The sequence below is a fragment of the Corvus kubaryi genome, unplaced genomic scaffold (genome assembly GCF_017639235.1).
Source record: "Corvus kubaryi isolate FWS band 111438036 unplaced genomic scaffold, C.kubaryi_AGA036_p1.0 37396, whole genome shotgun sequence".
NCBI classification, from domain to species: Eukaryota; Metazoa; Chordata; class Aves; order Passeriformes; family Corvidae; genus Corvus; species Corvus kubaryi.
Genome location: NW_024581135.1, coordinates 16,468,791 through 16,495,014, shown reverse-complemented (window position 1 = coordinate 16,495,014; position 26,224 = coordinate 16,468,791). Strand labels below are relative to the sequence as shown.

The 26,224-nt window shown below is 40.0% G+C and overlaps 1 protein-coding gene across 3 annotated transcripts in view; it reads left to right on the top strand.

The window, feature by feature from the left end:
• Positions 1-1,248: 1,248 nt before the first annotated feature.
• RBMS1 (RNA binding motif single stranded interacting protein 1) overlaps positions 1,249-26,224 on the top strand; it is a 149,019-nt gene continuing 124,043 nt past the window's right edge. The window contains exon 1 of one of the 3 annotated variants that reach the window (XM_042041243.1): positions 1,249-1,584. In XM_042041243.1, coding sequence (XP_041897177.1) covers positions 1,510-1,584 — 75 coding nt within the window. In that variant the 5' untranslated portion in view covers positions 1,249-1,509. The remainder of the gene's footprint in view (positions 1,585-26,224) is intronic. The other 2 variants (XM_042041242.1, XM_042041244.1) reach the window with 2 other exon arrangements.

Below are 26,224 nucleotides of genomic sequence, written 5' to 3'. Positions count from 1 at the left end.
AAAGCTCTCATGCCTTTTCTGGGGAAAACTCCTCCTAAAGATACAACTGGTCCTTTAATCTCTGTGGACCACAAAGCAAGTACAATTCTCTTCCCTGGCAAAAAGTTTTAAAGTGATCTTAATAGCTAGCAAGGAGAGCTGCAATGTCATTTGTGTAATTGTCCTCTGCTCGGATGGAATTTGGAAGAATATCTGCAGTTACCTCTCGTTGCTCAGACTGCACCGGGGATCCACTGCTGCACAAAGGCTGCCTTTGCTATCCCATTGGGATGCCTGTATATCCTTCAGGTTTTTAATATTTCTTTCTGCTATTATCACATTTAGTGATATGCTTGATGCTAATAAACTCAGGAGTTTTGGTGGACCTTAAATACATGTTTTATTTATCAAACAGTGCTGCAAGACAAAAATGATTTGGATTAGTGTGACAAAGAAATGGCATCGGCTTAATGCTCTGAAGATCAGCTTATCTTTGGGTTGAAAAGAGATGGACTTGTCAGAAGTAAACCCACTGGACTAAGTGGGTTTTTTACAAACAACAGTAGAGCATAGTGTGCTGCCGGTCCCTACTTCTAATGTTCAGGAAATTACCTTTCACAGAGAAAATATTCAAGTGAAAAAATATAGCTATTATTGTCTACAACAGGAATGTTTCCTGTTGGAGAACTCGGCACCATTGGCTAAAGTACAAATTTAAGAACGTGCAATGGGCCAGAGAAATTGGTCTAGCTTTGTGGTTGCTGCTCTGTAAAAATGATTTTAGCACTGCAGTCTCTTCTGCTCCGGCAGATAAATGGACCCTGTACCGTCAGGCAGAACTGAAGCCAAATTTGGTTTTCCAGAATTGTACCCAGTTTTCCCCTCCAGCTTGTGCCCTGCACCACTGCTCAGCAGCGGGATGCACAAAAGAGGGAAGGCGATAACAAAGCACCACCAAGCTAATTAGGTCAGAGCCGAGCCGGGAGAGATACGGCCACTGCAGCTCTCCTCCTCCTCTTCTCCAGAACGCGGAAAGGCTCCGCTCCGCTCCCACCGGGCACCGCAGCTTTCCCCGGCGCTGGAGCGGCCCTCGGGCCGTGCGGCGCCGCTCGCCGCCCCCCGCCCTGGGGGCTGCCCCGCCGCGGGGCCACGGCTGGGGCTCGCCCCGGGCGCCGAGCGGGGCTAAGCGCCTCCCCTCGCCCCTGTCCCCCGCCCCTCCGCCAGCCCTGCCCCGCCGCCTGGCACCGCCGCGCCGGCCCCGAGCGCTCCCCGCGCCGCCGCTCCGCTGCTGCTCGGCCCGGCCGGGCGGGGACTTGGCAGGAGCTCCTGGGCAGAGAGCGAGAGTGCCTGCCCCCGCTCCGCTCCGCTGTGGCTTTTGGGTGGAGGAAGGTCTGGGCTCGGCCGAGGAGCAGCAGCAGCCGCCGCCGCCGGAGAGGAAGAGGCAGGAGGGGAGAGCTAGAGACGGAGAGGCGGCTGGAGCCCCCCAAAGTACCCCCCCATCCCTGCACTGCAGGCTACATTTCCAGCTTCATGGGCAAAGTGTGGAAACAGCAGATGTACCCCCAGTACACCACCTACTACTACCCCCAGTATCTGCAGGCGAAGGTAGGGTCCGGCACGCCGGGCGGCGCGGCGGGTCTGGGGCTGGCCCCGCTCCGAGCGGCCGGACAGGGCCGAGCCCGGGCGGGGGCTCCGCGGCTGGGGCACGGCCCGGGGGGGGCGGTCAGGCTGCACCGGGGGACGGAGACAGGAAAGAGCCGACAGCCCCTTCCTGCCGCCCGCCGCCGCCCCGGGAGCCCTGGCCGGGCTTCCACTCCCTCCTCTCTTTCCCGACCGTGCAGTCTCCGACCTGACGCCCCTCTCGCCTTCCCCCTCCCGCTGCCGGTCCCTCCTCTTCCCCAGGGCTCTCGGTGTGTCTCCTCCTTCCCAACCACGTCCTCGGCCACCCCGCCGCAGAGCGGAGCGCTGCGGGCCGCGCTCCCGCTGCCTTCGCCCAGCGCAGCCCCTGGAACGCGGGGAGAAGACCCGAAGTTCGGCCGGCTGGGGCTGCCATGGCCGTGCCTCAGCCGTGGCGGGGGTGCTGCGACATCCCGAGGGGTGGCAGGGCGTGCTTACTGCTGCTATGGGGATGGCCGTATTTAATTCCAATTAATTACGGGCATTGGGGAAGCTGTCGGACTCGGGTGGGTACTCATTGTCTGTGGAGTTGGACCTCTGTGAGCTGCCACCTCGCAGTTTTCAAACTGGATTAAAAAACGCATCAAAGGTCCAGCTGCTGATGATTAATGTTGTAGACGGGTAGCTGCTTTTTGCGGGGATATGGTTAGTAGTTCTTGCGGTGGAGAATCTCCTCCTTTTTCCCTTTCTCCTTCAAGTCTTTAAGGGCAGCCAGCCCCACTGCTCTAGAAGCATCATGCTGCAAACTGGCAGATGCAGAGGTGGTTGCATCAGCTGTCTGGAACATTTAGCATAAGCCTTTCCAACCACCAGTGACACTCCTCACAAATCAAAACAGACCCATATGAGTCTTCAATGTGTGAACTTTTTTTAGAGGTTATAACCGTGGTGTGGGATTTGGTTGTGATTTTTTTTTTTTTTTGCTATTGAAGTGTCTTGCCTCTTTGGCAATGACAGGAAAGAATTCCCTTCCCTTTATCTGCACACTTGATAGGCTCTTCTTTTTATTGTGTTTGTGTTACTGTATTGTGAAATGTATTTTATACTCCTTGGCTGAGAAATAAATTCCGTTTGACAGTCATGAGACATTTTACAAGGCAGCAATGAGGAAGCTTTGAAATGTGCTTTCATATATACAGAAATTGATAGAAATGTGATGAAGGTCTTAAGGTGATTTGAAATGACTAATCTGTTAAATGTGCAATCGACATTAGGCTAAAGATGTACAGGCTATAGCCATTTAAAGATTATGCTGCAGAGTAATCACTGCAGTACCGTTTACATATATATATATATATTTAATGCCTTATTTTAAAGAAAGATAGAATGCCTAAAGGACAGCCTTTTGCATCACTTAGCTGTGTGACTGCATGTACATTCTCAAATGAAGCAAATGTCTTTATTCAGAAACTTTTATCTTCATGGTTATGCATGGAAATAGTAAGTTACAAACCAAGTACGTAACATGGAATATATATAAAGCAGTATCACCCAGCTGTTTTGACCTGTAAATAATTGAAGAGGGAGATATACTGTAATAGCTCATAGTAGTTAGTAAAGAATGATCCTAGAAATCCATGATCCTATGAGAAAGCATGGTGGACCATCTTTTGAAAATGTTTCCTGTACAGATAATTTAATATTGATTTGTATTACAGTCAGTGACATCTTCAAACTGTCTTGCAGTCTTTGCTATAAAATTATACAACCTGAAATTACATTGCTCTGTTTCAGCAGAGAGAACACAGATCCATTTGACCTACACACATGAAATGAAATATCTGAGATCCAGTGAAAGTTTCCTGTTTTCAGAGATCTCGATTTTACAAAACAAATAAAAGAAAAATAGTTGTCTCCTTGGTAGAAATACAAGGACCAGTAACTGTAAGTTTTGATGCTCAAGTATGCAGAATTCAGTAATACAAGCAATCTTCCCACCATGGATCCCCTCTAAACATGCGGAAATATTAATTTAATTCATAGTTTTTAGATATTCTATTGTTTGGGCCCCAAAACAGCTCACTGTCCACTCTATGTCCACTATTTCAGTAAGTCTGGAGAAATATTTGGTTTTTGTTAAACACAAATGACAATAAGAGTAAATCACCTTTGCTGAATGAGTGATGGGTAATGGTACATGATTACACTGGGGGAGGTAGGAAAACATCCTAAACCAGAAGTTTTGCTTCTCATCTTATCCTTATTTAAATAATGATGGAAAATCTGCTGACTAATAATCTGCAAATCAATAACTAGGAGGTGATAGGAATTTCTCGAAAATGGATTTTTCTGTGGAGTGCTCAAAATTACTCATTAGATAAATTGCATACATTCCTAATGGCCCTTTAGGTTAAAATGTTGATGTGGTCAACTATTTTAATTGCTACAAATATGGTTTAGATTTTAAAAAACAGATTTTGTATTTGACTGTTATGATCTTCACAATCTTATTCATGAAGTATTCAAGCTGGTTCAGTGATATATTCTGTGAGGAGATATAAACATTTGCTGTGATTCAGCACCTCCCTCCCCGTATTCTTAGGGAGCTCTGCATCAAAAGAGATTAGTGAAACCATGGACTTAAATGAAATGAGCAAAATTAACATTGGAAGAGGACTTTTAATATGAAATATTATGGCAATGAAAACAGTTTGAAATGGCTTTAAGTTGAAGCTTGTAAAACCTTCATTTTTAGGACAGTTTTTATTCTGGAATATGTTTGATATATCTGCTAAATTTTTGTGTCTTCTAATGAATGTATGTTTTAGGACAGTTCCTATATTGCAGCATTGTATGGCTGGTCAGAGAGCATCAAAAATATTGTCCAAGTTCACCGGATGTTTCTAATGGTTTGGGTGCTTTCTTTAAGCATATTTCCGTAACATTGCTTTTCAAATTTCAGCTCAGTTGTATTTCATTTCCATACTTAAAGCTTTACTTATAATTGAGAGATTTTGTATTTCAACATTTTGGAAAATTATTTTTATTACGATTACATGTGTTCTACCAGTGCTTAAAGGCCTGTCTGCCCAGGAGTAAAACCTGGCTGTGCCGGGCAGAGTATTGTAATATTTAATGAGACAGATTACACATAAACAAATACAAATGTATAGAGACATGTCCAGGCCACAATCTGTTTGCTTTGGTCAAGTAAGAAATAAAAGTGAATCTATGTTTTGTTTTCCCCTATCAAGTGGAATTCAGGGTCACAATGCACACAACAGTTTACAACTAAATTGTGATAACTACCTGTATTACTGGTTTTCCCTTGGAGAGTTATGTGGCAATATGGCTAATTCCCCTGGTAGGCTTCTGTATCATAAAGGAAAGTTCTTTGTATAAGAGAGAGTTCATAGAAGATGGCAACATTTCCTGTAGATAGAATGGCTTATCTAAAGTGTTAAGCATTTAATAGTCATAGATAATACCTATGTGATACTTGAATTCTAGTCATTTTGTATGGTGTTAGGTAACAAAACCTAGACCTAATGAAGTCTGGTGAATCTTGCTGAATTATCTTCAAGTGGGCTTTGAACTTGATCATTTAGTACCTTCAAACTGGTGCCCTGGCAGCTCTGAGAAGAACTAATATTTCTGGAAGTTGTGTAGGTTTGTAGGCAGGACTGTAGATTGATATAAATTGTAGTGAGCAGGCAGATTCTGCCATGTAAAAACTTTGCTCTCAGGCTGTTGAGAGCAAACCTTAAAATGGGAACACTTAATTTTTACCCAAGCCTGTTGATGGCAGACTTAGAAGGAAATCAGTTATTAAGCAGTGTAGACATGAAATTATCTTATTAGCAGACACTGAATAAGCTGCAGTTTAGTGTCAGTATATGAAATCAATAGACTGATGTAGAACCATCTGCTTCTTAAGCAGAAGAGGTAGGACCTGCTAATTGTTTGCTGCTATTGTGTACCTTGGCACTGCATTCTGCACCAAGCACAGGTCTATTACCCTTTAAAAAGTTTTAGTAGCTCATGGGCTGATTTTCATCAGCATAAATGATTACTAATTCCAATTAGTTAGATTTATTCTGTATGCACTAAGACTGCAAAATCTGTACATAGTAAAAGACAAGTTTACAGTAAAGCAGAGTACATGTGTTTATAAGGTTGGATAAAAGTAATTTGCACATTTTGTGTTCTGGGAAGTTATATTAATTGTCCGTAATTGTGATTTCTGTGGTTCTTCACTGAGCTTAGAAATTCATTAAAATAAAAGAAAAAAAACCCACAGGTTAGTTGCAGACAAACTTTTTGTCTCCACAGAGTTACCTGATCCCATTACCCTCTTCAGCTTCTTGAATGTGCTCTCTCCCATTCCAGCCAGGCTGGAGGTTTATTGTGCAACTATCCAAAGAATTCCTTCCAAAAATGTACTCTATTGTGGAAGGGAAAGAATTTTAAGATCCACCAATTTTAAGAAAAGCTTGAGCATTTTGGTGGTAAGGTAATCCCTCTGACTCCATTTCAGAGGATGGAAAATAGGGAGAAATGAAGAGTATTACCTAGAAAGAGCATTTTCTTCCAAACATCCCAGTCTAAAACTGGGAACATCTGTTTACATCCATACACCAGTATACACACAGTAACTTTTCATCACTGGTCACAGTGATTGTTCTACATAATTGTTCCAGCCAGCTTGTTTTGTGAGGGGCATCTCTGTCCTTGTCCCAGTTGTAGCTACTTTTAACTTCTAAAGTTCAGTTCAGGTGGTCTGTGATGAACCAGAAATATGCCCTTCAGAAAGTATTTCTAGAAACTCTGGCTGGAATAATTCTTATATATGCAAAAGTCTTTCTAGAAATGGGTTGAGCAAAGTTCATACAAAACTCTGCAAGTGTTCATAACATGTATTTTGATGTACATTGTTGTAACTCTCTAAATAACTCTGATAAAGGAACATGAAATGTAGTAACACTTCACAACACCATCATCTCGAAGACTGGCTTTGTTGAAGCCAACATGAGTTTTGCCTTTGGTTTCAGATAAGCAACATTTACTAGAACCTTGACTTATGGTTGGATTATGCTGATCATGCTTAATTTGGAGGTGATTTGCAATGACATGATGGTTATAATCTTCAGAGGAGCAAAAGTTAGGGAGCACAACACAGAGATTGTGTGATCAGGGCTGGAATCAAGGAAAAGCAGCAATGGCATCCGTAAGGTGTGTTAATTTTGTATTTTTCTCCAAGGGAATCTTTTAAAAAGAGCTTTTAAAGCCACAACTTTCCTCCCCAAATCTAGCTTCTTTATAGAGAGGAATGGTATAAATATATACACGCTACAGACTGAATTTACAAATGACAAAGTAAAAAATATTTTCTCCACTGAATTAATGGTAGAAATTACAGGTTCTTATTAGCTTTGTAGTTTCTAGAAGTTTGAGACTAAACTCATCCCTCGAGTACACCATGCTTGGGGCTTAATTTGATGCTGTGTGATTTGCCTCATTTAACAAATGTCAACAAAATCTTGGTCCCTCTCTGTGATTCTGTAGTAACTTTAGTGCAGACATACGAGCAGGTCCTGAGTCTGATGGTCTTATGGAACTGACTTTTACAGAAGAGTGATAAACCAATCTGTGACTTGAAATAGTCTTGAGACATTTATTCAGTGCTGTTTTCCTTTTGTATTTGATTGTTAACCCCCTCCAGGCACCGGGTTTGAGTCTGTGAAGTTTATATCCAGTAGGTAGGCAACAGCTGTAAGAAGCCAGAATTGCACAATGTCTGATTTGTGCAAGTGTATTTTCTAGCTTTACCTTCAGCACAGGATCCCAAGGCAGTCATGAAAGGTGTGCAATAAGTTTGTGGGGGGAGAGGCTAAGTTTCTTTGAATAAAACGGTTCTTTAAAGTATGGGTTTTTTTCAAAACTCAGCTGATACTCTTCCTAATAATAGTAGGGTTTTTTTCTCATTACTTTTAAACCAGAATTGAGCATGCTATATACTTCTAAATATTTTGCTTCTACTTAGAGAATCAGTCTCTAGGTCTCAGTCTCAAGGATAAAGTTTCTTGAGTAAATTTCTGAGCTTCCACTCAGTGTTGAAAGAACAAAGAAAAGGTAGGCAAAATTATTCACATTTTTGAATGGAGAATAATACAATGTAGCTAAGCATTGTTTTCTAAATCTATTATTCTATAAAACAATGCCTTTAAGAAACATGTCTACTTAGTATATACATCAAAAACCACCTTGGACACAATTTTTCATCTGCTTTGAAGTCCAAGTAGCAAAGTTGGACCTATCAATGTTGATAGTAGATGCATCATTCTTACTCAGAAAGGTAATTGATACTACTAACACAGTGCTTCTAATGAAAGAAATGTAACTGTGGTAGTAGTAAAGAAGTTTGAACAAAGGCGTAGTAATAAATGGGAAAATATAGCTCTGTACAGTTATGTATTTCCGTTTCAGTCTTCCATAACTGAGCAAATAGCAGTGGTTTTTAAAAATAAATTGTTTTTCATTTAATTATGCTTTTGGTTTGAGAAATAGTCCCTTAAAAATGTATGCTCAGATTTAGCTAAAATTATATACTTGTGTTTGTTGTATTGTATAGACTTTTTGTGAGCTGTGCAAAGTAGTATTCACAACTATTTTTACTGGAAAAACTCTTACTTTTCTAAAAAAGTGAAAAATGTTGGAAAAGCATGCTGATAAAAATCTGTTCTATTCGAGTTTAATTCATTTCAGTCAAAACAGACACACAACAGATTCAGGTCATATTTACTGTGGTTAATAGATGATAATTATTATCTGACTTCATGCATCTTCTTAGTCTTCCTCAGCTGAAAATACCAAGATCTGCATTTAAATGTTATTTCAGTAAGTTCTGAGCTGAATTGTGTTATCTCAGAATTGAGGAAGACAAGGAGCTTGGACGTGGGTACAACCAGATACACAGCTCACTTGTTCCATGGTAGCTTTCAGAGTACTGTGTTCTTGTTCGTGGTCTGAGACTGTAAGAGCACATTTAGTCTCAGTTGTTCCGACTTGTTGAAAATATTTCAAAATATATTTAAGATAAATTTCTGAAATCTCAGCATGCATGTAAGTCCTGTGAGAAATGCTTCATATATTCAAGGTAGATAAACAGTGCTTACTGATACAAAATGGAATACAAAATGTTTGGTGTGACTCTTGTGCATTGAGAGGGAAGTATTGATCTTTTCTAGAGAAGTGGAGTGAACAGGCTTCACTTTGTGGATTTTACAACAGGTTAAGAAATGAATTCCTGTGCTTGTCTCTTGGCAACACACACTGACACAATTTCCACAGCAGTTTATAGGCTCTGGTAGTATCTGTGACCTCTTCTGTCCCTCAGGCCATAGCTACATAATCACTTAAATTTTACATAACTATGCACAGAGCCAAAAAGGGCAATCTTGTCTTCCTCCATTGCTCCCAGCAATCCATTCCTATCCCTTTCCCTGTGCTGGCCCTGTATGATCAGTCAATGAGCTGAATCAAGAAACCAGTCTGGCTGAAAACTAACCCCAAACCCCCCAGCTGCAGTACCTTTTCACAGTGGAGAAGCTAGTGAGATACTTAAGAAATTTGAGATTTGCATGGCTATGGGTGAAATTGTCTCCAAAAGAAGTCCACCCTCTTAGGCCTCACCTTTGTCTGATGCAGTGGTGCTGTGTAGCTCTTCTGGATAAAAGGTTTTCTGTGGCCTTGGCCAACAGGGCTCTTAGGTTACCAAAATCTGCTGATTACACGTAAATGCAGATAATTGTTAACATAATTTTTCTACTGTATCTTCTCTTTTGTTTTTTCAAATTGTGTTAGATGTTGGTGCACTAAGTGTTAAAAAACCCTTTGAGTCTGTCTTTCATTCTTAGGACCAATGATTGTGGAGGTAAGTGTGAAATAATTTGCTGAGAGGGCTTAAGTTAGGTACAGGCCTGGGAGAAAAGAAAGAATCAAACGTAAATGAAACTTCCAGAGGCCTTGTAGCATAATGTTACATCTAACTTTCCATTTTCAGCACAGTGCAACATTGATATTTTATTTCATTCTGGGGAAAGGGGGGAGAAGGCTGGCACTTCAAATTAGCAGCAGCTGCAGAATTAAGACAAGGGTGTTAGTGACTCATTTGGAAAAGTACTAGCTAAAACATTCTGTCTCCTAGAAAAAACATTAAAGAAGGGTTTATGATACAAACTTTGAATTTTGTGAATAGTGTCAGTGACCCTCTGGTTTCCTCTGGGTAGCTTTCCTGATTAGTGACCATTTGCTTTTGACTATTGCACATGAAAGTGAGTGGAATACATGGGGACATTTTGGAGGGGGAAACATAGCTCCTATCAGGGTCAAAGGCTCTAGAATACCTCTTACTTCTTTTGACCCAGTCAGTTGTCCAAAAGCTCAGATTATTATTGTTCCAGGTAGCTGGAAAAAAGGGCTATGTGTAGTAGCTTCTTTGATGTGTTTGAATAAATGACAGAGTAGTCAAACTCCAGTTTCCCTGAACACAGGGAACTTGGGTCATAGAAGGAGTTTCTTTGTTCTCAGTCCCAAATTTCTTTTCCCAATTCATTATTCTCACCACTCAGGCCTTTTACTGGACTGTATTCAAAGTGCTTGTATTTAGGTTGTTCTCTACTCTTTCCACATCTGTATTTGGGTGAGGTTTTTTTCCTTTCTCTGATGAGTATGGGTATTTCCCTCTTTTATGCCCAGGTCCTACAGATGGCTTTATTTAGAAGAGCAGGCTATTTTAAGAACAGAAGGCTAAGGGGAGATCTAATTGCTGTCTAAATGTATCAAATGAGGATGCGTTGAAAAAGTGGAGCAAGACACTTCTTGGAGATGCATGGGGTAGGATCACAGGATAATTCAAGTTGGAAGGGACTCCAGGAGCTCTCTAAATCAGCCTTTTGCTCAGCTCAGGTTTGTCTAGAAGATCAGACCAGGCTGCTTAGAGCATTATTCGGTCTGTTCTTGAAAGTCTCCAGGGATGGAGATGCACAGCCTCTCAGCTGTGCTAGTTTCAGTGCTAGCTATTAGGGATTTTTTTTCCTTATTTCAAGTCTGAACCTTTGGTGTTTCAGCTTAGGCTCATTGACTTGTCCTCATACCATGGACCACTGTAAGAACCTGCCCCTTCTCCTTAATAACCTTCTCAGAAATTTCCATTCTATAAATGAAAAGCTGCTATTAACTCCCACCAAAGCCTTCATTTCTCCAGCTCAAACAAACCCAGTTTCTTCAGCTTTTCACAGAATATGTGATCCAGTCCCCAGCCATCTTGACAGCCCTGCACTGAACTCGCTCTGGCTTATCATTGCCATTTACTGGGGGCCCAAAACTACATTTGGGATTCTGAACGGAGCCTTTCAAATGGGGGATAGTCACTTCCCTTTCTGTGTGCAGCCCAGCAGCAGCCAGAGCATGCTGCTGGCTTATGCTCGGCTGGCTGGCTGCCACAGCCCCCAGGTCTGTTCCAGCAGAGCTGCTCCTCAGCCAGTCAGTTCTCAGCTGACATAATTTCAAGGGACTCTTCCTTTACAGGTGCAGAACTTTGCACTTCTCTGAGGTAAAAATGTTTAAACACACCAGTCCTGGTACAGAGACTTGTAGTGCTCCACTTGGTCCAGGTATGACATTCACTGCTCTCCCCTTGTCTGCAGAGCTGGTATTTTATCATAGCAATAGGGTGAAACACAATGGACACAAGTTAGGACATAAGAAAATTGTGATTACATATGAAGAAAATCTTTTTTTTCACTGTAAGTGTGACCTGAAGGTACTGAGAGAGGTTTTGGAATTTCTTGGAGATGGTGAAAAACTCAACAGGTCCTGAGCAACCTGCTCTTGGAGGGAAGTTGGGCTTGCACGACCTCCAGTCGTCCTTCCCAAACTAGTGTGTGATTCTGTAAGACTGGCCCTGGTAGCCATCCATCAGCATGAGAGGCTCTAAAGAAACTGCTACTGTTCCTTCCGTGTTCCATCATTGTAAGCTGTGCTATGGAATTTGGAAAGGAAAGGTATAGAAGGAAATCCCTTTTTCTGTTTAACAGGCCAGGCATTATACAAATATGCAAATGACATTGCAATAATCATAAATCATGCAAATTCCCTTATGCCATTTTAGCAAATATCTCGTTTAAGCGGCTTAAAATTTGAGGTTTTAGGTTTGTCTATTTGTTTTTCTCCTGGCAGAACATTATAGTGCTACAAAATTATGCTGTAAATTGTGACAGACTTGTATACATTCTTATACCAAACCACTTTTTTGGGCTGGCATTTCTTGCTCCTGCATCAAATCTGAATGTGATGATAGGTTTTTGTCTGGAACATGGATTAAAAATTAAATAAAACAATAATTAGCCCCCAAATCTTGTTTCTTTCCAGCAGACATTATTTGGAGGTACAGCAGAATAATGAGGAAGGCAGTATTCTTTCTAGTGGAAAAAATTGGAAGAATTTACATGTTCCTATTGCTTTTCGCTAACAGTTCTGCTATATTTCACATGACTTTTCTTCCAAATTACAGTAAGTTCATCAGCTGCAGGAGCTATGGATACATGAAAGGCTTCCAAACCCACCCACCCAGCTTCTTTAGCTCGCTCTGCTTTTATTAGCACTTCTTTCCAGTGTCTTTTATATACTCTCCCCCAGATTTTCTAAGGATTTTCAATGGCAGGTATAATAATAGGAACTCACATGTTCCCAAATCCTAGAGTTACTTAAAGATGCTGCTTTTACTAGATCTTAAAAAAAAATAAAATCACAGCTATGGTTGTCAACCAGATTGGTGATGAGAAAAACATGTAAAACCCACCAAATGTCAGTTCCTTTTTACACTGCTAACTAAACTGATCATAGTTGTCCATTAATTCTGAAAATCAGGTTCCTTGTTAGGTGCCAGAATATATATTTACAGACTCTACACTGGATTAAGTTGGCCCTAAGATGACTTTCATTGCGAGAAAGTCAAAGATAGCAGCATTATCACTGCAAGTCATTGTAACAGAGAAGAAATTACCAGTTGAACACTTCTTTATTTTCTTCTTTGTCCTGGAGTGTTTACCTTGATGGTGACTGGGCTATCCAAATATAAAAAAAAATTACAGATTTTTCCAAAAATATATAATTGGGAAAAAAATGAAGATACATTTGTGTACTAGGGATGTTTTTGCTCTTAGGGATTTTAAATGCTATTCTTGGAATTTTATTTAGTTGGAGGCCTGGGACTAGGGAGGAGTGTTACCAAGCATCTAACACTTAAATGCTGAGTAGCCATGCTACTTTCTGGGAGAAATAGCAAAATACCATAGTAAAAATGAAAGAGAATGACAAAAGTTTACTTTGCCATGTTGCCCCCAAAAGAGGCAGGAAAGCAACTATGCATAATTTACATTTGTTGCCCCTTTCCTTCTTTTAAAAATTGAAAGTGGAATTCTATGTCAGATGAATAATTGAATAATGATCACATGAATAATAGATACCTTTTTATTCATATGAAATATAATGGGCCATTTTCCATGCTTACTTACACTCTGTTCAGCTCTGTCAAGGTTAGTAGAAATGGCTCCTCTTTTACTGATGTTTATATGAAGTTTAGAAATGTGTATATGCTGAACAACAGAACTCCTGGCATTTCTGTGCCACACCTTTAAGAATAGGAGTTTTTCTGAGTGTTGTCTTTGAAAATGTATTCTGTCTTTCTCACTGATGGAAACTGTGCTACTCTTGTCATCCGGGGAGGATGCTGCACATCCCAGTGCTCTGGTGGTGGTTGTATGCACGCTTTTTAAAAACATGTTGGATATATAGTCTAGTTTAGATTTAGCTACCAGTTGTTAGAAAATATTCACAGTTGATTCAGTTTCCATGATTGACTAAATATTGTTATTCTTTGATCTTTGAATGTGTGGTGTCTACTCTGCAGGATGGCCTGTGCTTCAAGTAATTTAGATATTAGGCAATCTAGTGAAGTATGGATGTGCATGTATTATTTATAAAATATTCTGGGATGCTGTCTGTGTAATGAAGGCATTAATGTGTAAAATGGGCACTAGTTTGTGATTTTTTCGTAAATTAAGACCTCAGTCCTTCTCTTGACACTGTTACTGAGCTGCATGTGTTCTTTAATTTAAATGTCCCTCGAATCTAGTCTTTGCAGAAAAATCATGAATCTTCCTTTTATATCAAGAAATAATAAACATAATATTAAGTTGAATATTTATTTTATTACAGCCCCCATTTTTCAGTTTAAGTGACCTGGAAAATCTCCAGACTGTACCAGACAGCCTGTAGCTTTAAAGCAGAGTTCAGGAGCCTCTGGATGCATTGGAGACAGCAAAAAGAAAGAAGGCTGGTATCAAGGGTTGTGTACAAATTTAAGCAACTCTGGCTTGCCTAATTACTGGATGATGTCAGGAGACTGAGCTGGGATTTCTGGGAGTAGAAAGCTGAGAGCCATGTCTGGGAATGACAAATATTTCACAGTTTTAGTGAGAATCTTTTGGTAATTGATACTTACAGGAATAGCATCTGGAAAAAAGAAAAGGAAACCATGTCTCAGAATGCCACTGAGATAACAGCAGAGAAGTAGCAGGGGTTCTGTAATTTTATTTAATGTTGGCTTCACTGAAGTGACAGACACCTTTAGAGCTACCCACTGTTAGTCCTTGCTCCCACATTGAGGCCCAGAGCACCTTGTCTTGGGAGTGATGGGTTTGGACAGAAGGGAGATGGTTCCATGGGGCTGATCCAGTTTGATTTCTCTGCCCCCAGCGCTGAGCTTGTCTCTGGAAGTGGGTTAAATAGGCTCTTAGCAGCTGGCTGTAGACCTGTCTCTTGAGCTGTGTGTTGTCATTTGAGATAGGAAAAGAGGAAAAGGTAGCTGAAAAGTACAAAGCCAGATGAAGGGAAAATGTAAAGAAAACTAATTTTGAAAGAGGAAAACTGCTGTTGTGAACAGATAAGGGAAAAGAATAAGTGAAAAGAGCACAGAAGAGCAGAAGCCCAATTCAGTGGAGAGGCTGTGGCATGTGTGCCACAGCATGGCACAAGAAGACACCTCCAGCTGCCAGGCCATCCATGGGGAGTTGCATCTCCAACAAAAGGAGATTGAAGGCAGTATTCTACAAGAACTCAGTTTGGGCATTGCTAAAGTTCAGCAAGAATAAAAGGTTATTTTTACTAAAACAATGGATGATTTTAGGGAGCAGACAGACAAGACCTCTGGCAAAGGCCTTGTTTTATACAGATTGTGAGAGGACAAAAGGTGCTCCTGGGACAAATGTGACAGTTATCTTTGCCTCTTATCTGCTGCAGCCCTGTTGTGATACTGGATAGTATCAGTTACAGAAGTAGAAGTTACAGAGGTAAAATTCACAGAACTGAAGAGTTTTGCATTTCTTTTTACTTCTTGTACCTTATGCATTTGTTTTCTCATTACACTGAAACTAGAGTAAATGCAAAAACTTCCTGAACACTCTTTCAAGCAATGTGGTGGTATTGCAATTCTTTGTGATATTTTATATGTTCATAAATTCTCTTATGCTGAAAGGTCTGGCATGAATCTGAATCCAAGAAAATACACAGTGTAGCAAAGACTAAATGGAGTTAGTATCCACTTAGCAGACAGAGTATCACTGCTCCGAGCAGAATTGGCTAAACAGAAAAAAACCCCAGAAGGCTCCCATCTCAGTATAAAACATCAGAAGAGTATGCATGGAGAATAGAGCTCAGTTGAAATGGTACAGTATATCAGTCAGAATGAAACTTAGAATTTACAGTAACTTGTCTTTTTAAGCTTCAAGCATAGAGACATGCTTTCTTACATTGGTTTTCCTTGCTCATTTGTGCTGTATGTGCTATCCCAGAACCCTTATGTGTCCAAACACACTGCTCTGGTCATGCATCAGTCAGCTCAAGGCTGAGGTCCATCACTGCAGCCTGAGGAGATCCCATGTTTGGACTAGAAATAAGATTCCAGCCTGCTTTGGTGAGCAGAGAGGTGGGCTTTCTGTTTAAATTAAGATCACTTGGAGGAAAAAGCAGGAGCAGGTTAGCAGTGCTCAAGTCATCACTGCAGAATAGCATTTGCAGTTTCTATAGCTGAAATAGAATGATCTGTATATTTTAATTCGTATTTTATGTGAAGTGGCCAGAATCACTGTGTGTTATGGCCTTTGGCTGTGGTGGAGATCCTACTCCAAAGGAGTAGCACACAGAGTTTGTATTTTTCTATCATGACCTACCCCTGTGGAGCAACACAGCCCACAAAAGGGCTTTGGTGTTACGGAGAAGGAGTTGCAAATAATGCAGAGTGATTTTTGTGCTTTGAGTATGCTGTCCTGAAGCTGTAACTACATCAAAACAAGAGAAGATCCCTTTTATTTCATTCACGTTTAACGTCTCTGTTTTGTAGCTTTTGCTTTTCTTTCTTTCTGATTTTTATTTTTTTGATCACAGGTTATATTGGGGATGTTAACACTCAAAAATTATAACATCAGAGTTCTGTAGCATATAGTTTCATCCTGCATCTCTGTTGTGCGCAGTCATCCCCTGAGAATGGTATTTGGCATCTAGTTCCTTGACTCTGACAGCAGAGATCCTTGAGTGTAACTCAAGGGTAACTGCTGTGCAAGCACTGGGCACAGTATTAGCACAGCGAGCACTGGTGGAAGGCCAGGTATAAGGATTTATTAGGTATTCTGGAAAAATTATCTCCAAATACTTTCAAGTGAGCAGAGCTTTCTTCTTGAAAAAAAAAGAGTACCATTGTCCAAAACAGCTTAATCCACTTTCAAAGCCAGCTAAACAAGAAAAGGAATTCTTCTGCAAGCTGATTGCCTTGTCACAGTGTTGCTTGTAGATGTAGTTATATTTAAATCTGTTAGTGGATGCACGAGGCTTCTGTTCCTGCTTCTTTCCAGGACGAAGCCTTAAAGGTTTGATGATACTGAAGTAAACACACTGGAGTGTTACAGAGTAAAAGCTGTCAACAGTGCAGAGTATTGACGCTAACGAGATTTAGAGCTTGTCTGCACCTAAAAATATAATGGAATTTATAAGGAAATGCTTTTCTGGAATTATTGAGTGCATTAAATTTCCATATAGATGTTCATGTATCTATACATCCCTATCCAGGGTTATTTCAGAGTAGTTCTGGTAATTTTCCAAATGTAGACAAGACTTAATTAAGCTGACTCAGTGTGCTAAACTCATGTCACCTAAAACTCTATTAACTATATTGTCCTCTAATTAATGATTGTAATAGTTTTAATTATATGACTAAATCCAGTAATAGCAGAAGTAAATAAATGCACAATGAATATTTATTCACTTCACTAAGTGAGCATTTTCCCTGCCTGCACTATTCAGGACTGGGCTGCAGAGCACTTGGCAGAACACAGATGAGATTTCTCTGCATTCTTTTTGATGTCTCCTTTCTTGAGAATTACGAGTACTGAAATTACACAGGTATCTTGGATTTAATTTTAAATTGAAAGGTTTCTAGGATGTGAAGTAGTGCACAACACAAGTAATTACATGAATGTATCATAACTATATTAACGCATTTAATTAAATACTAAGAGTTTTAGAAGTAAAAAGTTATGTTACACAGAGGAATGAATATGAAGTTGCTTAGCTTTATAAAAACCACATTTACTATGATTTATACATAGACACATATTTCATGTAATTGCAGTAAGTGTTGGCATGAGAGACCAACTCTGCTCAGTTGTAGCCCCCCAATTAAAATCGGAGGGGAATGGAGTTAAAGTAATGCTGAGTACAATTTGACACTAAATAGAGGAAAAACTCAGTTGCAGCGTGCAGCATGTTCTACTTTTGGGACTCTTACAGACTTCAAAGAGAATTGTACATTTGCATCCCAGGGCAGAAATTGGCTGTATGCTTGGAAGCATGAAATCTCTCAAGGTAATACTTCATAACTATGGAATGTATCCCATGACTGATACGTAGCTAAGAACTGAGAATCAAGTTACACATTAGGAATACTTGAAATTAAATATTTTTTCTAGTTAAAGAGAGCATTATGCTGGGTAAACAATATATGTTTTCTTTTTCTAGAAATGCATTGGAGCATAAATATATGAAGCATTTAAATATGTATGTTTGTATTTCCTGGTCTTTATTGGATTTTAGTAATAGTTCTCTAAGCGAAAAAGGTTTTTTTTCTTGATTTAATTTATTAGAGTTTTATGTTTGACTCTTGAAGTTTCTATTTTTAATTTCTTTTTACATTCTTTTTTTTTTTTTATATCAATTAAGTTTGGGATTTTACGCAGTTAATTTCCAAACATACCAACTTGTTTCAGCAAGGAAGGAGCAAATATCCCTAAGATCCTATTAGCATCTGCACAGAAGCATTCACTAAGGCACTGTAAGTGGTTTTTTATTTAAAAAAAACAAGTTACTGAGAACAAAAAATAAATTGGTGAACTTTGTTGCATCCAAAACGGACAATAATTTCCTGACTATTCATTCTCACAGTGACCCAGACCCTTGCAGATACAGAGAATGTCCTCAAGCGGATGTTCTTTCCATAGTGTCAATTCCGCTCACTTTTCCCGAATACATTCCCAGTACAGGCTGAAGCCCCATACTGGGCAGGTTTAATGAGGGGTGTTGGACCCATTCTGTCTTGTTTTCTTCCCATTTCTCTGCCTGCCTAGAGTACTGTTGTGCCAGGGAAGGTGATGATCATGATTTTGGCTAAACATCTCTTATAGTTGAGGAGACCCTTCTCCTTTGCCTTTGACCAGTGTAAGAAATTGCTGAGGATCCAGCCAAACCTTCAGAAGCAAATTCTCAAGAGAAATAGAAGAGGATGTTTATTTGAAATGAAATAGATAGTAAAGGAAAAGCAGATTTTCTTGTATTTGTTCTTTTGCTTCATGTTCTGTTCCTATGAGCCCAGGTGGTCAGGAGGGTTGTCTCTAGAAGCTTCGTGTGACACACTGGAAGATGCTTGGCCATTGATGCAGGTTATTGGTTATTCCTCTTTCTTCCCTTGGAGCAGGTCGGCAGCCCCGCACGCAGGCCAGGCATCCACTGCATGGCGTGGAAGGGCTCAGGGGGCTTTCATGTCTCAGGGAAACCCAGGACACAAAGTCCTTAGGAATAAGCAAAAGGGGTAGTAGAAGTGTTTGGTGTGATAATCCTTTTACCTTTAAGGTAGACTACTACTTTTTTAAAAACTTTGTTGCATTCTGTGCATTCAATATCCTGTGACTAATGGGTACTATTAGGGAAATCTCCAGTGTTAGGAGGTAGTGTCAGGCTCATCGCAGACCTGATAAAGTACAATGCAACACATTAATCTCATTGTCAGGAGACCTATATATACATCTCAGCTGCAAGAGAGATGTTATTTTTTGCTAATACTTTATTTCTGTCAGTTTTAACAACCTTCAGCTCTGCATCGCAATTCATAAAATGCTTAACCATGAAAACAGCATTTGGAACTTATTAATGTAGTTAAGAATATTCACACGATTAAAAATCTGAAGTTTTAGCTGACCTTTGCAGATCAAGTCTGAAGTCTGCCTGTCTTTACCAGAGCTCTGAAATGTCTAGATTCTGACAAGCACATAGATAAAAATGTAGGTGTGATGTACTTTGCTAAGTTTTTAGACATATATAGTTGGGGTTGGGTAAATACTATACTGATTTTTCTGTTGTGTTGCAAAATAAAAGCCATTTACAAAAAAGCACATCTTTCAGTACTCATCCCCAAAAAGTGGTTTCATGTGAAGACTGCATTTATGTGCAGTCTAATGGCAATTTCTTCAGTAAAAATTCACTGTCCTCCTGAAAATAAAATGCTGCAGCACTTATATAATAGAAACTTGGAACACTGTAAGTTATGTCCTTTGAGCAATAAATGAACTTTCTTCTTAAATTGAACTGAAGTTTAGGAATGCAGTGTTCTTTGTCTCATAATTGTCTGCCTACACACACCCAGTCGGCACTTCGAACAACTCGCCACTGAAGAAGCACACGACCTATATTTTTGGTCTCAGATGTATATTTTTGTAGTTGAAGATGTCTTTACATTAACAAAAATAACTTCATAATGATTAGACATTAGAGTTAAAGGTGCCAGTTTTACATTATTATGTGCATACATACTTGTTAGAACATGAGTGATATTTTCAGAGTAACCATACAGTTAATGGAACTTTTAAGTGTTTTTGGCTCCATTAAAGTCTTCAACACCATGTTTGTTGAACATGCACTTTTCTTCTTACTGATCTAGTCTTGCCATTTGTTAGGCAGTGATGAATATGTCCTCCAGACAAACTAACAAAAGACAATAGATCAGTTCTCCATCCAGGAAAACAACACGATGTAAACAGAATATTAGACAAAGGCTTTAGAGGACAACCCACCAAACTGTAAAAGAAAAAGGTCAGCCCGGTATGATGTCTCTAACTGTGCTTCAGAAGAGGTAAATATAAAACCATAAAGAAAAGCAACTGTCATTAAAAGCTAAGCGTAAAAAGCACAAGCTTCATTATCGTGCTGATCTGGATGAACCTTAAACAATGTTTACAGTAAGGTTTGGAGAGTTGCCTAGCACTGGTGTATACACAATTAAACAACATAGCTGAACTTTTCTTTCATGTCAGCATACTGCTGAAAAGACCTCCATTGTACTCATATGATAGTCATTCTTGGAACTTACAACATAAACAGGAGGAGAGAACATTGACTTGTAATTCTATCCCATGGTGGCTGAGTGCATTGCGGGGCACGACTGCATTTTCACCTGTACAGCTTAAGGAGTAAATTATATATACAAAGTAATGGTAAGGGCATAGCAAAACCTGAACTCAGTTTGGACCTGTGAACATGTACCTGAATTTGGGAGTTGCAAGTATGGATTAATAGTTATTTAACATACTGCAAAATTAATTCTGATTGGTTTGGGCACCCTTATTTCTGTGACTAGTAAGCATCCATATACTTGTCCCTGCTTTGGTATAGTAACCCATGAAAGGCCAACACAAATTACTGAAGGAATAAAGGAAAGTCAAAGCAACAAGCCAGTTGGTAGACTTTGAAAGTGGATAATCTGAATTGTAACTGCAGTTCAGCATGTCATTAGTCCCAGAAATACTTGTGTTTCACATTATAACACTAGGAGTTTCCAGAGTCACCAGTATTATTTTTTATTTATTCTAGTTTTTTTCTTTATTACTTTGAATTTTTTAAAAATATGAATTATTTTGGATACCACTTTTGCATATGTATATATCATAATCGTTCTTGTAGTGCTTGCAACTAATGTTATTTCACTAACTGGCCACCCTTAGTTCCAATTAAGCTGTTTATTTTTATGTAGAGACTATACTCGAAGGACCATTTTTAATGAAAAACTTAATGGATGTGTGTAAAAATGAAAGTTAATGTAGTATATGAATTTAAATGTACAGTATATGACTTGTTTAACTGCACAACAGTTAACAAGATTGTGTGCAGCTGATGACACTGCAGAAAAATGGACACTAATTGAATGGTACATGAGAAATGTTCCGAAGTTTCATCAGGATCCAGAAGAGGAGTTCAAAGCTTACAAACAAATTATAAACATAAATCACAGAATCACAGAATGGGTCAGTTTGGAAAGGACCACAGCAGATCATTTGGTCCAACCTTCCTGTTTGAGTGGGGCTATTCCAGAGCACGTGGCACCGGATTGTATCCGGACAGTTCTGCAATATCTCCGGTGAGGGAGACTCCACAACCTCTCTGGGCAACCTGTTCCAGTGCTAGTCACTCTCACAGTAAAGTTCTTCCTCATGTTCAGGTGGGACTTGCTGTGCATCAGTTTCTGCCCTTTGCCTCTTGTCCTGTTGCTTGACACCACCGAGCAGAGCCTGGCTCCATCCTCTTGTCACCTTCTCTTCAAGTACTGACAGGCATTGATGAGGTCCCCTCTCAGTTGTCTCTTCTGGAGGCTGAACAGGCCCAGCTCCCTCAGCTGCTCCTTGTAAGAGAGATGCTCCAGTCCTTTAACTATCTTCATAGTCTTCTGCTGGACCTGTTCCAGGAGCTCCATGTCTCTCTTTTCCTGAGGGTCCCAGAACTGGACACAGCACTCCAGATGTGCCTCACCAGGGCTGAGCAGAGGGGCAATGCTGGCAATGCCCTTCCTAATGCACCCCAGGACACCATTGGCCTGCTTGGCCACAGGGACACGCTGCTGGCTCATGGACAGCTTGTTGTCCACCTGGACCCCCAGGTCCTTCTCCTCAGAGCTGCTTCCCAGCAGGTTGGCTCCCAGCCTGTACTGGTGTGTGGGGTTATTCCTCCCCAGGTGCAGGAGCCTGCATTTGTTTCAAATAGACAATGTTTTCTTTCAAATATTCTTTTTCTTAATCAAGACCTCTTGACCTTTGCTTTCTGTTAGGATAGTACTAATCCTGTGCAATTTCAGATAATCACAAGACTCATTCATCAGAGATGAAAACAGGTTTTTGTATTATTTGTACACTTGAAATTGAGGTGTTTTAACCTATACGTTTTTTACACTTTCACTGAGCTGTTTTTAATAATTTTTGCTCATTGACCAAAAATTATTCATGCTGCTGTCTGAAATTGCAGTTTATTACAGTTGTGATAGAATAATTACATTCTACTCTATACTAGAGCTGGTAATAAGAGGAAAAATAATCATTTTATGTTGTCAAGACCCTCAATCCCTCAGTGGTGAATAACTTTCAGTTTTCAAAAAAAGGCCTCTCATTTATCTGGACAGATACTCAGCTGGAGGACAGTGACATGCCAGTATTATTGCTTAAAAAATTCAGAATTTAGGAGTAGTGCATGGACTCTTGTGTGAGAAGTAGATAAAAAATTTCATTAGCAATCCTGTGGCATGTTTGCTGACAGCATTAGAAAGTGCTCTTCCAAGCAGCCCAATCAAGAAGTGAATGTACAGGGACTTTATTACCATTGAAGTATATTTTCTCAAATTACTGCCCTTTGAATTAGGCCTTTCTGTCAGATGCAATTCATGTTATATTGCCAACTGTTGCCAGTACCTTTCCCTCATATCTTTAATACAAAAAAGTTCTTTCAATATCTAATGAGTTCTTTCTTGTTATGTTATGTTGTGTTATGTTATATTTTAATATTTTTTTTTATATTAGATGGCTTTCTGTATATTCTGGGAAGCCAAAGGAAGGTCCTGGCTTGCAAAGTCAAAAGAATATCTTGACAGTCTAGGTGCAAAAACTGATGGATAGGCACTGGGTAGACTGAGAGAGGAGTTGTCCATTTGCTAGTACACCGCTTTGTGCCTGCAGGCTGGAAATGAGCTCTCTGTGGGGACACCCTGGGCTTAGACAGTGACTGGTGCAAGAATTGTAGTCTGAGCAGAGTAAAAGGAAATGCCAAACATAAAAGCACATCAGTAAAGTCAAAGCTGTGTCCACTGTGCACTGGAGAGGTTTCCCTGTGGGCTTGGGTGAAATTTTTGTTGCTATCTATGGGTAACATCATCCATATTAACTTGAATGGGCTTATGCCCAGCGAATGGAGAGAGAAAAACTCCAAAAGCTGGTAGATTTCACTTTCAAGTGCAACCATCACGTTTCCTTTAAGACTGTAAGAATATCATGCTACACAGCATGTCTTGTGGCTGTAAAGAATTCTGCCTTAATAACATTTTAATGTTTGCTAATATAAATCTACCTTCTTGGCAGCACAGTTTTCCCCTAATAATGGCATGCATTTGTAGCTACTCCCCCTGTGTACTGATGTTAACAATCCTGGTGCAGATAAGGGGTTGTCACTGCTTCCGTGATAAATTTGTATTAACTAGAGCTAGAGCGTATTTCATTTGTTAACTCCTAAACTGGGACTTTGCTCAAAACTAGCTTATCGAAAATAATTTATAAAAAGTATGCTTCGCTGATTCTTTTTGTTATAAGAGGAAGCTGCCATCTTATTTGAGTGTTACTTGTCTTTTAATAGTGACTTAGCTTTTTAAAGTAAGTGAGAGGATGTTACTTGATATTTCAAAATGTGAGCCAAATGTCTTTATACTTCAATGATAACATGACTGGATTAATTTTCTAAGGTTTTCACTCAAACATTAGCAAAGTAAGTGTTAAAATAAATATCAAAAGATAAAAGAGAAATAAAATACATCTTCTGGTAAATATTTTCTGGTATATGTGTGGATCTAACTTATGTTGCTTTAAGATGCTACAGAATCATGAGGTCCTATTTATATACCAAAACAGGCCTAAAATGATACATGAGAAATGCCCAAGCATTGCATTGTTCCCTGTCCAGTTTCACAACTGTTATTAACTCATTAGACCCAATACATCCACTTGCTGTACATTCATGGCAAGATCACTTCAGCTACTCAAATCATTATTTCAGTGGAATTCATAGTCCTGTGCTGCACCCCAGAAATTCAGTAATATTCGCTTATTCATTGTTTCCAGGGAAAACTAACATGAACTTGTAGACCTTTCTGCCCAACACACCCAGACATGCAGGTTTAATTTTGTTCAAGTATTCTTTATTTGCTCAGTCCCTAACCACTGATGTGATTGGTAATAGATAAATGAGGAATCCAGATACAAATCATACAATAGGCTTCCCTTCTAGTGATCCCCATAAAATCTTGATGCTTAACCTATAAATTGTTTGAATAGTTTTGGGTTTTCTTTTAAGATAAATTCTAAGTACAAGTTGCCAGAATGTTGCTGTAGTGAATTGTCACTGAAATTTACTGAATTTAGATTTCTTCATCAATTCTTTTAGAAAGTTATTGTTGTTTATTTTTTCATGACACAAGAAGCATGACAAAAAAGGCACGAGCCAGTTCAACTTGTAGACATAAAAAAATATAAACCACTGAAACCCATCAAGCTAATTATGGTATTAAAAATTGACATCTCCCGACTCCATGCTTCCTTTTTTTAACTTCTGCACAAGGACAAAAATGGATGTGGTGTACATGTGAAGCAACACGAATTTGCAGTCAAAAAAGAGAACTATTAACAATAAACATCCATGGATGCAGTACTGAAGGACTTTCTTTCCAAATGTGTCCTGTTGTAAAGCACTGGGATTACTCACAGTAGTAGGGATTTGTTCTGGGACTTTACAGGGTTGCCACCCAACCATTTTGTGGCTCCCAAGATATGCAGGCTTTTATAAAACACAGAAGAGCTGAAGAGCGTAGGGAAAGTACTGCTTTATATGTAGCCTTGCCACTTCGGAGACGCCAGGACATGCAGGTCTTATGGTGCCATCACATTTTAAACAGAACTCTCCAGTGCTTTCACTAGCAAGTTGTACTTGAGAATTGATGGCAAGAATATGACCCCGGTGTGGTGTGTGCTTGCAGGCTGAGCAGTGGTGGGAGGCCAGCTGTGGAATGTGGGAAAGTGGCTGAACTGCTGAAGTCATGCAGGGAATGTTAAATGTGTCTCCAGCTGGCAGGGAGCTGTGGCTTAAACGCAAGCTCCAGGTTCTGGGTATTGCCAAGTGTTCCCGGCACCCTCGGCTCCTGCTGCCCTCAGCATGGCGCCGATACAAGTCGCAGATGGATCGAGAAGAAAATTAAATGCTTGTCGCCTTTTAGGGGAGTTTTAATGGCAAATGGAGTGAGGCAGTGAAGGCTAAAAGTTTCTTATTATGAAACTAAGTGTTATGGTAGCACAACCAGTGAGAAGTGTGGTCCAGAAAAGTTAATACTGCAAAGAAAAAGAGCTCTCATATTTTTCTTTTTTATGTATCCTTGGGGTATGGTCCTCAGAGAAAATGCAATTCACCCCTCTTTAACAACCCGCTGAACAGGGGGGGAGGGACTTCTCCTGCAGCTTAGCCAACACATTCCAGCTTCATAGTAAAAGCACCAGAGGCAGGGACTGCCACCTATCTCGCATGACAAAGGGCAGAGGGGGAGTCCGTGGAAGATGTGATGCTTTTCTAGGTGGGCAGTTAGAATTTCCTCATGTCCTCCAGTGTTCCTTGATTAGCAGAGCAGCTGCTGCGAACACCCCTAAGGGATACCTGCAGATATTTTCACCTGATTTTTTAGCATGCTGATATCACTTTACATCAGCCCAGAGCCAATGAGAAAATATGTTGAGACAAATTCTGCCGAGGTGCCAGTGAGGTGACTGCTGGTCCAAGTGCACAGGCTGTGTAATTCCAGGTCTATAGGGAGATGACTCTGTAGATATACCCTATATTGTCTAAAGGTATACAGAGAGCACAACAGTAAAGCTCAGAAGTGGCAACTGTGTTACGAATAACATAGAAATTTAGAGTACCATCTATTAAATATTATTAAATCAACAGCAGAAAATTGCTTTTTACAAACTGCAGTATTTTACTGCCAAACCATGCAAGTCCCTAGCAACAGTCCTCCTCTGTAAACTCCTTGTTGTCTTCCTAAGGGTAATTTTCATAACAAGATTACAATTTCAAATCATCAAGAGAAAGCACTGATGGGCTCTTTTTCAGCTTTTGCTTAGCTAAAGGCTCCACCCAAGTAACTCTGGTCATGAGACATTTTCTTCTGTTAGAG